The 14,687-nt window shown below is 51.8% G+C and overlaps 1 protein-coding gene across 1 annotated transcript; it reads right to left on the reverse strand.

Moving 5' to 3' along the window:
- Nucleotides 1-3,011: 3,011 nt before the first annotated feature.
- Nucleotides 3,012-13,120, reverse strand: LOC113243246 (carcinoembryonic antigen-related cell adhesion molecule 6-like). The gene is given in 11 exon segments (XM_048223651.1): nucleotides 3,012-3,077; nucleotides 3,346-3,387; nucleotides 3,827-3,858; nucleotides 4,179-4,231; nucleotides 5,191-5,311; nucleotides 6,272-6,337; nucleotides 6,340-6,549; nucleotides 9,124-9,378; nucleotides 9,771-10,049; nucleotides 11,876-12,235; nucleotides 13,057-13,120. Coding segments are annotated over 11 exon segments (1,548 nt in total).
- Between the last annotated feature and the right edge of the window lie 1,567 nt (nucleotides 13,121-14,687).

The following is a 14,687-nucleotide window of genomic DNA, read 5'->3' on the forward strand; positions in this document are numbered from 1 at the left end:
CTCCCTGCTCAACATCTGGGAGGAGCATGCCTGAGACACTGTCCATGGTGCTGATGACCCCCAGCTGTTCCCAGGGCTTGAGAGCCTTGATCTAGTTCAGTCCACGTATTTTCCATTCTTAACAAGGAGCATTACAAACAAGGAAGTGGAGAGGGCTGCAGGGAGTGTGGACTGGCCTCTGTCTCCATCACTCAGGGCAGGGAGGGTGCTGCGGACATCAGTGCAGGAAGTGATCCACAGTCAGATGACCAAGTCCAGGCTGCCCACCAACAGTGTGTAGTGAAGGAAGGTGGTGAACATGGTCTTGAGGGGTGTGGTAGATGGAACAAGGGCCTTTCAGAGATGTTCATATTCTCATGCCCGGAATTTGTGAATCTGTCAATGATAAAGGGACCTACAGATTAAGTTAAGGATCATGGGATGCAATATTATGGTGGTACATCCAGGTGGGCCAAAATAATCACAAGGATTCTTTCTTCTAAGTGACAGAGGAGGGCCCGGGAGGCAGAGCCAGAAGATGTGATGGATGGAATAAGACACAGAGAGACTTCATGTTGCTCTGCTGGCTTTGGAGGTGGAGGAAGGGGCCACAGCCATGGGATGCAAGTGGCCTCCAACAGCTTGAAAAGAAAGGAAACACTCTCCTGGAGCCTCTAGAAGAAACATCCAGATCAGCACCTTGATTTTTGTTCCTTTGCACTGTTAAGCTTGCAATAATTTGGTACAGCAGCGAGAGGAAACTAACAAGAGGTGTCACCTTGTCTAAATGACATAGTGTATGTTGGGATTAGGAGGGTCTTAGAGGTGAATAATGTGCAGGTTGTTTTTCTTACCTCTCATCTCATGATTGACAACACTCTGGCAATGGCAGACACACTTGTGAATGTGGGAGTAGTGCCTTGGTGTTCAGACCACTTTTGTTTGTATGAATGTGGGCACCGTGATGCAAGTGAAACCACACAGGAAGAGCACCCAACCTGGGGCCTCAGGGAAGGACCAAGACCTGCTGGCCCAGGTGTGTGGAGGGGCTGCAGGTGAGACACTGGTGGGAGGAGGCCTGGGGGCCAGGTGGAAGAGACAACTTGTCCCATGGCCATGAGAACCTGGGTGACAGTTAGGATAGGGAAGTCCCCTGCCTCTGACCTGGACACTTATTTTTTTTTTTTAAAGATTTTATTTATTATTTATTCGACAGAGATAGAAACAGCCAGCGAGAGAGGGAACACAAGCAGGAGGAGTGGGAGAGGAAGAAGCAGGCTCATAGCGGAAGAGCCTGATGTGGGGCTCGATCCCAGAATGCCAGGATCACGCCCTGAGCCGAAGGCAGACGCTTAACCGCTGTGCCACCCAGGCGCCCCTGACCTGGATACTTATTTGTGGGGAGGAGGTGTGTTTCAGTAAGATCCAGCTCAGGAAGAAAAGTGGACACTGGTGGGAAGTACCAGGCTAGAGGTCAAGGGGAATGCCTGGGAGGGCCAAGCTCAGGGCATGAATTCTGGGTCTTCCCCACTGGGGTGACTCTGACAACCTCTCTCTAAGAAACCCCAGAGGTAGGACATCCTGAAAGCTGGCCTTGGACACAGTGGAGAAACCTTTGGACAGGTGTGTGTTGGATTCTGGATTTGGGGACAGGCAAGTTTACTGGTGAAGGCCACCAGTCAGGGCCCCCATGGCTGGGGGAGGAGGGCCAAGGACTCAGGACACCAAAAGGCTGTGAAAGGGTCCCACACCGGGATGTGTGCCTGCCCACGGATGCTCCTTCCTAGCTCATTTTCCCCATGTTCTGTGCTCCTGACACCCAAACCACATTTATAAACATTGGGAGTGTTTATTGCTTTGGCCCCTGAGCAGTGTGAGGACTGCTGAGCGCTCTCATGGTTTGGCCACAGCTCTGGTGTTCTAGTTAGCATGCTTCCAACACGTCCACACCCCTCACCAGTTCCTCTATCCTGGGGGACTATAGATGGGGCCTTGGTCAACTCAGAGGTCACATTTACCTATGTGACCCAGGAGAGAAAGGACCCAGAGTTTCAGGTGAATTTCTTTTCTCTTTTTCGTTTTTTACACTTTATTATTATTATTATTATTATTATTATTATTATTATTATTAATTTTTATTTTTATTTTTTTTAGCGTAAACTCTATACCACACATGGGGCTCAAATTCATGACTCCAAGATCAAGAGTTGCATGCTCAGGGTGCCTGGGTGGCTCAGTTGGTTAAGAGTCTGTTTTTGGCTCAGGACATGGTCCCTGGGTCCTGTGATGGAGCCCCACATCCGGCTCCCAGCTCAGTGGGGAGTCTCCTTCTCCCTCTCCCTCTGCCCTTTTCCCCACCTGTGCTCTCTCTCTCTCTCACTTTCTCTCTCTCTCCCTTGCTCTTACTCTCTCAAGTAAATAAATAAAATCTTTTTTTTAAAAGACTTTATTCATTCATTTGACAGAGAGAGAGATAGCCAGTGAGAGAGGGAACACAGGCCGGGGAAGTGGGAGAGGAAGAAGCAGGCTCCCAGTGGAGGAGGCCGATGTGGGGCTCGATCCCAGGACCCTGGGATCATGCCCTGAGCCGAAGGCAGACGCCCAACAACTGAGCCACCCAGGCGCCCCAATAAATAAAATCTAAAAAAAAAAAAAAAGGGGGTTGAACGATCTATTTACCGAGCCAGCCAGGTGCCCCGGATGAATTTCTGCTAAGAGAAATGACCAATCACAAAAAAAGGGCCAAGGAGGGAATGCATTCTCTTTATTCAGATCCTCTCAGATCATTCCCAGTGGGTCAAAGGTCAGGACACTTTACCTGGGAACCCCCACTTCCTGGGAGATGGGGGCCTTTGTCTTGGGTTCAGGGCAGACTGTGGGGGTCTCCAGAAATTGGGAGGGACCTGACCCTGGCTCCATGTCCCTAAATGTTCTCAGGGCTTAGAGGTCGTCCTCTGGCTCAGGCTGAGGCTCCTGACTCCACCTAGAGTCTGGGGTACAGGAGGGCCCCTGGAAGCAGTTCCCAGGGGAAACTAAGAAGCCATTTCTGCTTTGTGGTTCATCTGGCCATAAATGTTTGTGTTGGGGTGTCGTAATTCCTGTAAAAGAAGAAGAGGACTCAGAGCCCCTGTAAACTCCTTGGAACATATCTGGATGACTTTTAGGTTCTAGGCCCACCTGAACTGCTCTCTGGGAGCCTGGCTGTGTCACAGGTTTCTGTCCCAGGCCAGTGCTTCCTCAAACTACCTCCTGTTCCCCCTTTGCTCTCCTGTTTCCTGAACGTGAAAGCACAGCCAGGGGCAGGCTGGGGAAGATCTTCATCTACCATGGGCTTCGGGGACCAGAGCAGTCATTGCCCACACTCACCTGGTATATAGGAACGGCTGTGGTGGGGCTGGGCAGGGAGTCCTAAACAGGAGAGAATGGGTGTTGGTAGACGGAGAGGGAGGGTCATTTGTCTACAGGAGTGACCAGTTCTGCCTCTTGAACTGCCTTCTCCAAGCCCATTGATCCATACGCCAGTAGCCGACCACAGCCCACTGCACCCCCTGCCCCATTCCTGTTAGCCCAGGACCCCTAGTTGATGCTCCCAGCGCCCACCCTGCCCCTGGTGGACTCCAGGGTTCTCCTTTGGCCATCTCAGGGGAGCGGGGACTACTCAGGACATAGTGGGGGGTGGTCGTGCCCCTGAAGAGGGTCCAGTCCTGGCCAGAACATGGATTGCCTTGTCCTGGCACCTCTGGGGAAAGCAGGGTCTGCTCTGTGTTGCTGAATTGGTCAGTTGCCCTGTCTTGAGCCTGCACAGCCTGGCCCCCCATGGAGAGAGAGGTGGAGGAGGCGGGCCTACCGGGAAAGTGGAACTGCTAGCTGGACCATGGCCTGGGAAAGAGACAGGTGTTAGCATCACGGCTGTGAAGAAGATTGGGCCCACCCTCCCAGGAGGGGACAGGCCCACAGCTCTCAGAGAACCAGGAAAGAAGGAGTACCTCCCGGGGTGGGGGAGCATTTTAGGGTCTAGTGAGGGTCAGGTATTGACCTATGAGCCAAATTCCAGGGTCAGGGAGTATAGCCAGTTGAGATCCCCAGTGTTAAAGCCCTAGAGAATGGGTCAGAGGCTCCAGGGGGTTGACTGCCAGGAGTGGACAATGTGGGGCAGAACTATGGGGCTCACAGTCCACCCAGGCTGAAGAGATACTCACAGGGGGTGGATGCCGGGCCCCAGAGCTCTCGGAGATCACGCTGGCCACTGGACCTAGGAATGATGAGGCTTATGTGTGAGGGTACGGGGAGAGGTCACAGCTTTGGTATTAGAACAGGGGGCAAGCAGATCCTCATTCCAGGAAGGGTTTAGAGATGACCTCTCTCTACCAGCACTATTTAGCAGAGGAAGGGCCAAAGAGAGGGAATAAGGAAAGGCCTTGGGAGCCCAGAGGGGAAGACCCTCAGGATGATGGATGTCTAGGAGAAAGTGTCGTGAAAATGGATGAACGAATAAGGAAAGGAATCAAACATGAAGGATTGTCTGAGTGGAAGGTTCAAGGCTATAGCTGCGTGTGCAGGACACTTGGGGAGCCCTGGGTATGTTGGGTTCCTGAATATGTTGCCCCTGCTGTGGCCAGACCCTCCCCCACTCAGGCCAGTAGATGGTGAAATGCAACACTGGCCTGTCCTCCTCTCCATCCGCCTGGACAAGAGGCATAAAGGATATCCCAGGACCTCTACCAGGCCAAACCCAGGTTCTCTAGTCTCACATATCAGAGACTGTGGTTCCTGCATCTGCCATTTGAGGGATGACCCTATCTGCCCTGTCAAGCTCTTCCACTCTCCATTGTGAGACCTTGACCAGGACCCCCCTCAGATCCTGACGCTGTAAGTCCCCCTCACAGGGCATGTGGACTAAAAGAAACCACGGGAGATGTTGTTTACTGAGTTCTTAGTCCTGTCAGCACTGCTGTAGGTTTGCCAAGTGAACCAGGACAACACTATGGGGCTGTTTTCTAATTGTCCCTAATTTATAACCAAGGAAGCTGTGAAGGAAGCAACCCAGTCAGCAGCTGGTGAGGAAAGAGCCAGAGGGAATAAGAGGGAAAATTCAGGGGGTAGTTGGGAGGCCTGGAAGAGCCAGACCAGAGTCCAAGTTCAGGATGGGGTCCCCACCTGGCCGGAGGTCAGCTGTGGGACAGGATCAGTGTGTGGGAAATTCCATCATACCTTCCAGTCCTTGTGCGGAGCAGGAGACACCCCAGGGCCACTGTCAGTGCCAGTCCAACCAGGACCCCGACTGCAAAGCCAATGATGGACCACACAGGGAGACCTATGGTCCTTCTTCCATCTGAATAAGAAGAAAAAGGTAAGGGAATGAATCCCAAGCCAAATCCGGGGAAGCCAGGAGGGACCGTGGGGGAAGGGACCTGGTTAGGGAGGAAGAAAGGCCATTGAGGTCTGACTGGCATGTGTGTTGTCACCACAGTGTCCCATCTCCTCAGCACCTGAACCATTTCTGTTCCTCACAGTGAAACTGTGGACTTGCTTTAATCCTCACATTGTGCCCTCACCCCCAGGGGCAGCACCGGCATCATGTTCATTTTCCTCTCACATGATGCCTTTTCCCCTTGTCTTCTGTTCCATCATCATTGACGGTCTTAGAGGGATGCCCTTAACTGTCCCCTCAACGCTGATTAAAGAGAATAACATTAGTTGTCTGCCTTTGAGGTTGGCTGTGCGCCAGGCACGTGAGAAATACTTTACGCTTAGCTCTTCTGCTGCTTCCCTGCCCACAAGGGGGCCGGGTGTCATCCCCACTGTGCAAATGAGCATCCGAGTGTGTGAAGGACTTCAGTAAAGACCGAAGATCAGAGAGCTGGCACGTGATCAGACAACACTTAATCCCAATTCCCTGAGACATTACAGCTAGTAACAAAAACATTACTAACAAAAGAACAATAGCTGCTGCATTTCATTGAGCCTGAATCTGTGTATAACACTGTCTCAAGATTTCATCTCATGAATTCATATTAACAACCCTCACAACTGCCCTGAGATCCAGCTGTTCTTTCCAGTTTTAGAGATGAGGAAACTGAGGTTCGGGAGTTTGAGCATCTTGCCTGAGGTCCAACAGCTGGTACATATCAGAACCAAGACGCTAACAAGATTTGTCTAATTCTGGAGAATATTATCCACAGTGATCTAGAGGCTCTGAAGGAGGCTCCCACCTCCTGCAGGCCTGCATTCATTTCACACCCCCTGCCATGAAATAAAAGGGAGGAAGGGGGAGAGGTCGAGGGTCACTCACAGCTCACATCCAGCCTGATGTGGTCCCTTTTGCTGAAACTGACCAGGTTGGAGACCTCACACTCTAATTCCCTGGATCTTCCTTCCTGACAGGGTCTACAGTGAGGGTGCTGTTGTCCTGGGACAGAACCATTCTTTCCACGAGCTTTAGACTCTGGCCATTGAAGAACCAGTGGTTGGAGACCCCAGGATTATTTGTGGAGCAGGTCAGGACCATAGAGTCCTTATGTTCTGTGACTGTGGTGTTGTTGGCCTGGACAAAGGGCTGAGCCATTGGCTCTGTGGAGAAACACAGGAGGTGATGGAAGGAGAATGGGCCTGGGGACTGCAGCCACAACTTCCTCTGAGATGCCAGCCACTCCGAGGGTCCCAGCGAGCTCTGTAAAGGGGCCTGAGAGGATGGCCTTGCTGTCTGTAGAAGGCTGAGTGTCTCTGTTCAGGTGATGATCTGTAAGGAGAGGGCTGTACTTCCCCCTCTGACCCTCTGTCATGTGTCTGCTCTGCCTGGACATCTCTGTAGTATCAGCACCAGGAACCTCTTAGCCCACATGGCCAGCAGCCTCATTATCAGGAGGAATTCTTTCCCATGGACCTATGCGTGATTTTCTTGAACTTTTCTGACTCTAAAAGATCAGGCCTCGTTCCTTATATACCTTTCCATGTATGTTGGGGAAGGAAGATTCGCAGCCCCTCTATGTCTTTCAAGGCAGCTTCACGTAAAGTAGGGAAGGCATTTACACTGTTATAATTTACTAGGGAAGGAGAGCAGACCACCCATTCTTCATAAATTTAGGAATCATAGAGTTTTCAATATACAGGATTTCTCAGTCTGAAGAAGACTTTTACTTCCAGATCTGTGGATTGAATCTCACGGTGAAAAACTTCTGTAGAGCGCTTACTGTATACAGAATACTGGAACCCTTACAAATAGAAGGAAACTAATGCAACATAATAAAGACCTTTCATGAAACGCCCAGAGCTCGGATCATACTTCATGGTGAAACACTGAAAGCATTTCTTCTAAGATCAGGTAGAAGATAAACATGCCACTTTCACCACACGTATTCAACACAGTACAGAAGTCCAGTCCAAAATAATTAGGAGGAGAAAACACAGAATGCAATCAAATTGGAAAAGAATAAGTAAAATTATGTCTCTTTGCAGATGACATGAAATTATATGTACAAAACTCTAAAGAATCCAGAAAACAAATATTGGATTATTAAACAATTTCAACAAATGTACAGGCTACAAAATCAATATACAAAATCACAGTGCTGCTAACAGTAACAGTGAAGTACTCAAAAAAGAAATTAGGAAAACAATTCGATTTACAGTAACATTAAAAAGAAAAAAATACTTAGGAAACAATGAAATACTTAGGAATGAACTTAGTGAGTCAATAGACCGTATATGGAAATCTGTAGAACATTGCTGAAAGAAAGTACAGAGGGCACAAAGAAATGCAAAGACTTCCCATGTCCATAGATGGTGAGACCTAACATTGTTAAGATGACAGTGTTAGCCAAAGAGATCCACAGAGTCAATGTAATTCCTATCAAATTCCTTTTTTTAAGATTTTAAGTAATCTCTACACCCAATGTGGGGCTCAAACCAACAACCCCAAGATCAGGAGTCACATGCTCCACCGGTTGAGCCAGCCAGGTGCCTCCCGAACTAATACTTAAGGAAATATTTTTTATAGAAATACGAATTTCCAAAAATTCACACAGTTTCTCAGGGGCCTCAAACAGCCAAAAATATTTTGAGAAAGAACAAAGTCGGAGAACTCCTACTTCCTGACTGCAAAGCTACAGGACCGATACTAATAAGGATGTGGAATAAAGACAGACACAAAGACCAACGGAATAGAATAAGCACCCCAGAAACAAACCCTGGCACACGTAGTCCAAGGATTTTCAGGTAGGTTGTCAAGACCAATCAATGATGAAAAAGATCTACTCAATAGATGGTGTTGGAAACACTGGATATCCATGCAAATGAATGAAGTTGGACACGACCTTACTGTATGTACAAAAATTAACATAAATAGAGCGAACATCTAAATATATGAGTCAAAACTGTAAAAGTCTAAGAAGAAAACGTAAAGGAAAAACTTATTGAAACTGGAGTTCCCAATGATTTCTTAGATGTGACAACCAAAGCAATGACAATAAAAGAAAAAATAGATGAATAGGATTGCATCAAAACGGAAACTTCTGTGCATCAAAAGACACAATCCAGAGAATGGTAGCACTGGTTATGGAATGAATAGGATATAGGGATGAAATGTATGGCATAGGAAATACAGTCAATGGTATTGTAATGGGGCTGCATGGGGACAGATTAGAGCTCCATTGTGTTGAATGGAACATAACATACAGAGTTGTCCAATCCCTACGTTGTACACCTGAAACTATGCCACATTGTGTGTCAACTAAAGTCCACTAACAAAGAAAATATGAGGGCAACCAATGGATTAGAAGGATACATTTGCAAACCATATCTGCTAAGAGATTAATATCCGGATTATATGAAGGACTTCTGCAATTCAAGAACAACAGAAATGAACTTGACACAGAGGATCCTTCTTCTTCCCCATTTCAAAGCCCCCTTTGACCCATGGGACATTCTGGAGCTGAGAAAACCCCTCCCCACATTCCAGGCTGAACCCAAGGTCTGCCATGACATATCAGAGAGCAAGGGGAGGAAGGGTCTGCTGACATGTAATGGGTGAGTTCAGGGACACATTAGGTATTTGCTTGTGGAAAATATGTTCTTCTAGGCTCTTTTCTGAAAGCCAGACAGACCTTCACCACGACATCAGTTCAGACGCTCCAGGAATCCACTTACCAGAGACTGTGATAGTCTGGACTGTGGTCTTATTGAGGCGAGTGCCAGAGTTAGAGGCGATGCAGGTATAGGCTCCACTATCATTCGCAGTGAGGCTGGGGATAAAGAGCTCCTGTGTGAATGGCTGGGGCCTCCCATTGACAAGCCAAGAGTACCATGCGGGTGGGTTAGAGGCTGCGTGGCAGGAGAGCCTGAGGCTGGCCCCTGGACGGTAGTGAGAGTCTGAGGGGGAAATGGTGGGGGCGTCCGGGCCATCTGGAGCAAACAGAATAAAGCCACACGTGATGTAATCCGAGGGAAGGGGAAGCTCCTGGCCTGTATTAGGCCACAGTGTCCCTCTGAGCTGGGTCTCAACCTTGAGAAACTCTCAACCAGAATCCACGTGTTTTCACTGAGCCTGGGTCTCAGACAGTCACCTGTGTCCCATCATAGGCTGGTGACCCTCTCAGGGAGGAGCAGCCCATCCCCTCCTCATCTTGGCTTAGGCTGGGTCTGCCCACGTTTCCCTGGGATGAGAAGCCATGTCCGCCCTGGGGGTCCAGCTGAGAGTCATGGACTCGGACCCCAGAAGGATGGATGTGGCCTGGCCTCTGGCAGTGTGGATTTGGGCTGGCAGCGTGGGCCAGGTAGGAAGGGAAGTTACTCACAGAGAACATTCAGGGTGAATGGGTCACTACGACCGGCACTCGCTGGGTTCCGGGTCTCACACTCATAGGGTCCTGTGTCATTCCTTGTGACACGGTGTATAGTGAGAGTCCTGTTGTCCAGGGACAGCTTCAGCCTGGCGCTGGCCGGGAGGCTCTTCCTGTTTACTGACCACAGGTAGCTTGTGCTCTGAGTCTGAGGTTCACACGTTAAAACTACAGAATCCGCATTCTCCACGGGGTCAGAGTTGTTGCTTGTGATGTTGGGTTTGGGTAAATCCGCTGTGCAGACAAGAGAGAGAACATTGCCCTGGATGGTACCTGTGATTCCTTCACAAGCATCTTGAATCAGAGTTGGCATCTCTCAGCTCTCAGCCAACCCGAGTCCTTCAAAGCATAAGGCAGGTCTGTGTATCTCAAGACAAACGCATGAGGATCTGAGTCTCCGAGAAAGTAAAGCCCCTGCTCTGTGTGTCTGATGCCACAGGCTTTCTCCAATGTCAATTACAGAGCAGCACTGGGTCGTGGAAGACACAGGACAGAGTCACAGAGGGCCCCAGACCTCTCCTGGCCCTTCCCTGACCTGACAGCCCAGCCTGGGGATGGGGTCTGAGCAGAAAGGACACCCGGGGACACCAGGAATAAGCCCCGAGGTCAGTTCAGTACTCAGCCCCAGGCCCTGCAGGGGGCAGCTCTGCCCCACTGTTTGATAATGAGTGACTTAGGCAGAGACCCCATCCATGGCAGGGCTGAGTCCAATGACCAAGCAGAGAGCGAGGGGATGAGCAGAGAGCAGGGGTGGTAAGGGACGAATGACCCATCATCTCTTCAGAGAGGCGTCCCGGTGCAGTGTCCTGGGAGCTCTGGCCACACAGGCTCCCTGCCCACAGCTGGAGAGATACCCACACTGCTCACTCCTTCCCTCCTAAACAAAAGCAACTGAGTTTGTTACACGTGGACCCTGGGCTGGTTTCAGGTGCAGAGTCGACAGGAGAAGGCAAGTCCTTTGCCTGACACGCAGTGGGACCAACAGCAACATATCAGGAATCAATCTGATCTCAAGTGCCACCCAGGAAAGTGAGAATCGCCACGTGAGGGGCAGCCAGGTCATTCTGCCTCTGATTGTTCATGCAGGTCACATGGTTGTCGAGCAAACACGGAGTGAGCCTCCGTTTGCTCTCACTGCCCACACCTGCATCCCTCCCTCTCATGGAGGAGAGGACGGGGCTGTGTCTGCACACAGAACCCGGGGAACTCTGATCTGCTGTCATCAGTCTCGGTGACCCTGATTCAGTGACTGTGTCTACCTGTGCCTCAGTTTCCCCTTAATACAGTAGGAATAACGATAAATGATCTCTGCTTGCCATCCCTGTGAATTAACCTTTAAACGAACCCAAATCCCTGACCTCAATCTGCTCTGTAGCAGCTGGCCAATCAAATGACACCGTGTCTGCTCCTCTCCACAAGAGAAGACCCCGGGGCCTGATTCTTGGTGCAGGAGGAGCCCCCAGGAGCACTTCTCTGCTCTGTTCCTCCCTGGGGGCGCTGACCTTCCTCTGCATTCCCCCAAATCCCCCACAGCACTTGGCTAACGGACTGGGGACTTTTTACGTGTGTGCTGTCCATGCTGAATCTCAGGTGAAGGACCAGGCTCTGCCCTCCCCAGATGTGGCCTTGAGACTGAGCACTGGCTGCTGAGCAGCTCGGGCAGCCGGGAAGTGGTTGCTCCCAGTCAGCTCCGCCCAGGAGCCTAACCCCACCCTGGCACAGACCCCCCCAGGCTCACTAGGATCAGCTGCCCCAAGGCAGTGGTCTGGGCAGGGGCATTCTGGGCTGAGCTCTGGGGAGGATCCCAGGGCCCCTCAGGCCTGGTCCTGACTGGGTCCTGCAGGGTCTTCCTCAGAGGATCCCAGAGTCTGGATCCCGAGAAAGGAATTCCGACCCTAGGAAATTTGTCTCCACTGTGTGTGTCCTGCCCCAAATGCTCGAACCTCAACACGGGATATAATGCCGAGGGGGACGGAGGCCCCGTCCAGGCCTGTGAGTCCCGTGTGTGTGACGTAGAATTCACCCCACCCAACACCAGAGGTGAGAGATGAATTACTCACGGAATACGCGGATTTGTCCTGTTCCTTGTTCCACTTGAGCATTTTTCCTCACGATTTGTAGGGTGTAGTATCCTGTGTCGTTCAGGGTGACTCTCTGGAACAGCAGGGACCCATTGGGGTATATTGTCTCTCTGCCGCTGTGTGCAGGCCCTGGGGTAGTTACTTGTGTGTCTACTACATATAATAGAATTTGATGGCTGGTATTTGCAGTTTCCCCTCTGAACCAGTTACAGCCTAGAAGATCCCCAGGCAGACTGTGGACTCGCAGAAGAACGTCCTTCCCTTCGGCAGCATTGGGCGGCACCGATTCCACAGTGAGTTGGGCAGTGGTGGGCGGGTTCCAGAAGGTTAAGAAAGAGACTAGGAGGGAAGAGAGAAAAATGGATCAGTGTTTGGACCTATGTGTTGGGAGGGAAAGCTGTGGCCCTGGACCCGGAGCAGGTCCTAATGCTCCATCCTTGGGGTGTGTGTGTGTGTGTGTGTGTGTGTGTGTGTGTGTGTCTCCTGCTGGTCAAGGTCAGGCATGACCACACTACTTCAGTGCTTCTGAACTTAATTTCCTCAGAGTCGAACACTCTTCCTCACATGTCTGTCGCTCACTCCCTTCCTGCCCTCGGATACCTGGTCACACTCAGGGTGTCCTGGGGAGAGACTTGCCCTGACCACCTCCTCTAAAGACCCTCTGTCTTCACGTTCTGACCTTTCCCTGCTCTGTTCCCTTCCTGGTGCTTGTCAGTACCTGACATCACATTCTAGATGTCTCTGCATGTCTGTCTTCCTCCCCACAGAAGTGAGCTCGGGGAGGGCAGGGACTCATCTGATCTGTGCTATACCCCAGTGGTGGGGCAGGCTGCAGACACCCATGGCTGCACGAATGTGCCCCAGTGTCCTCTGCGTCTGGCGTTTATCTGTCAGGATCTAAGGTTGGTGGGAAGGGGCTGGGATTAGGGTCCCTGGTTGTTGTTACCATAAGTTTCCCAAATTCAGTCCTCAGTGATAGGTAACTTGGGAAACAGCCCTTGGCTCACCACTTCCAGATCATGTGATTTTCCTGTTGCTGAGCCGGCTCCGCTGTCCTGCCCTGCTCCCCTGTCCCCTCTCAGAGCCCTGTCTTCCCAGGGAGACCCCACCCTGCCTGTCCTCCCATCCTCCCACCCCTTCCCAGGAATCATCCCTCTCACCTGCCAGCAGGATCTCCTGCCAGGGGAGATGTCCTCGTTGGGTACGGGCCAAGGGGGACTCCATGGTGCCTGCTGCCCGCTCTGTCCCTCCCTCTGTGAGAACAGCTTTTGCTCCAGAAACGCTCAGTGGCACTACTGTCCTGTCCTGTCAGCTCTGCCTGCCTTCCTCTCTCTGTGCTGAGAGGCCTCTGGGGGCAGGAGTTCTGGGCAGGGGTCACGTGGGCGGGGGGCGGGGTCTCTGCCAGGTCCCCTTCCCCCCTTCCCCACCTGTTTCCCATGAATCCCTTGTCCTCTTCTTCCCCTTTCATTTCTGTCTACACTGCGGTTCCCTGGGAACTGCTGAGGCCTCTCCCTCTTCACCTGTGATTTCCCACCATATGCGAGAGTGCACATGCCCTTGTTTGGACAAGCACAAGCCTGTGGCATTGGGGTCCGGTGACCCCCACAGCTCAGGGGCACAGTGCAGGGTCAGCGCCCACACAGCCCTCTCTCCTCCCCTGGTGGCTTTCCCTTCAGAGCAGGAGCCTGGGGGCTGCCTCAGGAACTCTCGTCACAGGGATGTCACCCCCACTGTGCGCTGGAGTCACCTGTGGAACTTTATCAAGACTGTGAACGCCCAGCTGACACCTAGAAATGCTGCTTCAGCAGATGCCCGTCCAGGCTGAGACCCCATGATGTGGGGTGGGGCCACCTCTCCCTCTCCTGTGCCCACGGAGGGTCTGCAGATCCTGTGAAAATGCAGATTCTGACTCAGCAGGTGTGGTGTGGACCCCAGAGTCGGCCCCTATAAGCTCCCAGGTGATGCTGGTCATCCCGGCCCGGGGAGCACACTGTGAATAGCCAGACTGATGGGACCCGGTTAACTTAGAGGATGACCCCTCTCTACTCCCAGTTGGCCTCTGCTGTGTCCTGGATTTGAGTCTGTGGGCACCACATACAGATCCCCAGGGTCCCCAAATCCAGGGGATTATTCCAGAGAAGCCCAGCTGGGTACCAGTCTCCCCAGTGTTCTTACAGGCTCTGGGGGGTTGGATTGACTCCTGGCAACAACGTCCCCGAGATGACTCTGGGGGTGAGAAAGGAGCAGGCCGGGTGATGACTGGTGAGGGACCCAGGGTCCATCCCTTTGTGTCCCCAGCCCGGCCTCTGGTTTCAGGACCAGAGACCCAGGACCAGGTGTCTCAGGAGCTAGTTCTCAGGCGGGAAGGGGGTTTACCTGCGTGTCCTGGGAAGAGAGGAGGTGGTGGGAGGACAGGTGGCTGGAGCTCCCAGGAAGGTTTTGAGGAGACCCTCCCTCTCTGTGTCTGTTGGCTGAACTGTGGCCCAGAGACCGTCCAGGTGCTTCTGAGCATCCTGGGAAGCCCGTGTCCTCTGCCTGGGGGACTTTCCTGTGGTCACCCTGTCTCCCCCGCAAGTGGTGCCAGGCAGGGAATGGGGAGCTGAACAGGGATCCCTGACAGATCAGGATGGTTCTAGGGCCCCAGAAGGAGCGGGTCGGACAGAACAGGCACATGGGAGGGACCCAGAAGGTCTGCTGGAGAAAGGGATGGAAACCAGGCTTCCCCTCCACCTCCTTAGCCAAAGCCAGCTTCAGGGTTTTATGTCTTGTGTGCTGTCTGTATGTCCCTATG

Source organism: Ursus arctos, unplaced genomic scaffold, assembly GCF_023065955.2.
Source record: "Ursus arctos isolate Adak ecotype North America unplaced genomic scaffold, UrsArc2.0 scaffold_19, whole genome shotgun sequence".
Taxonomy (NCBI): Eukaryota; Metazoa; Chordata; class Mammalia; order Carnivora; family Ursidae; genus Ursus; species Ursus arctos.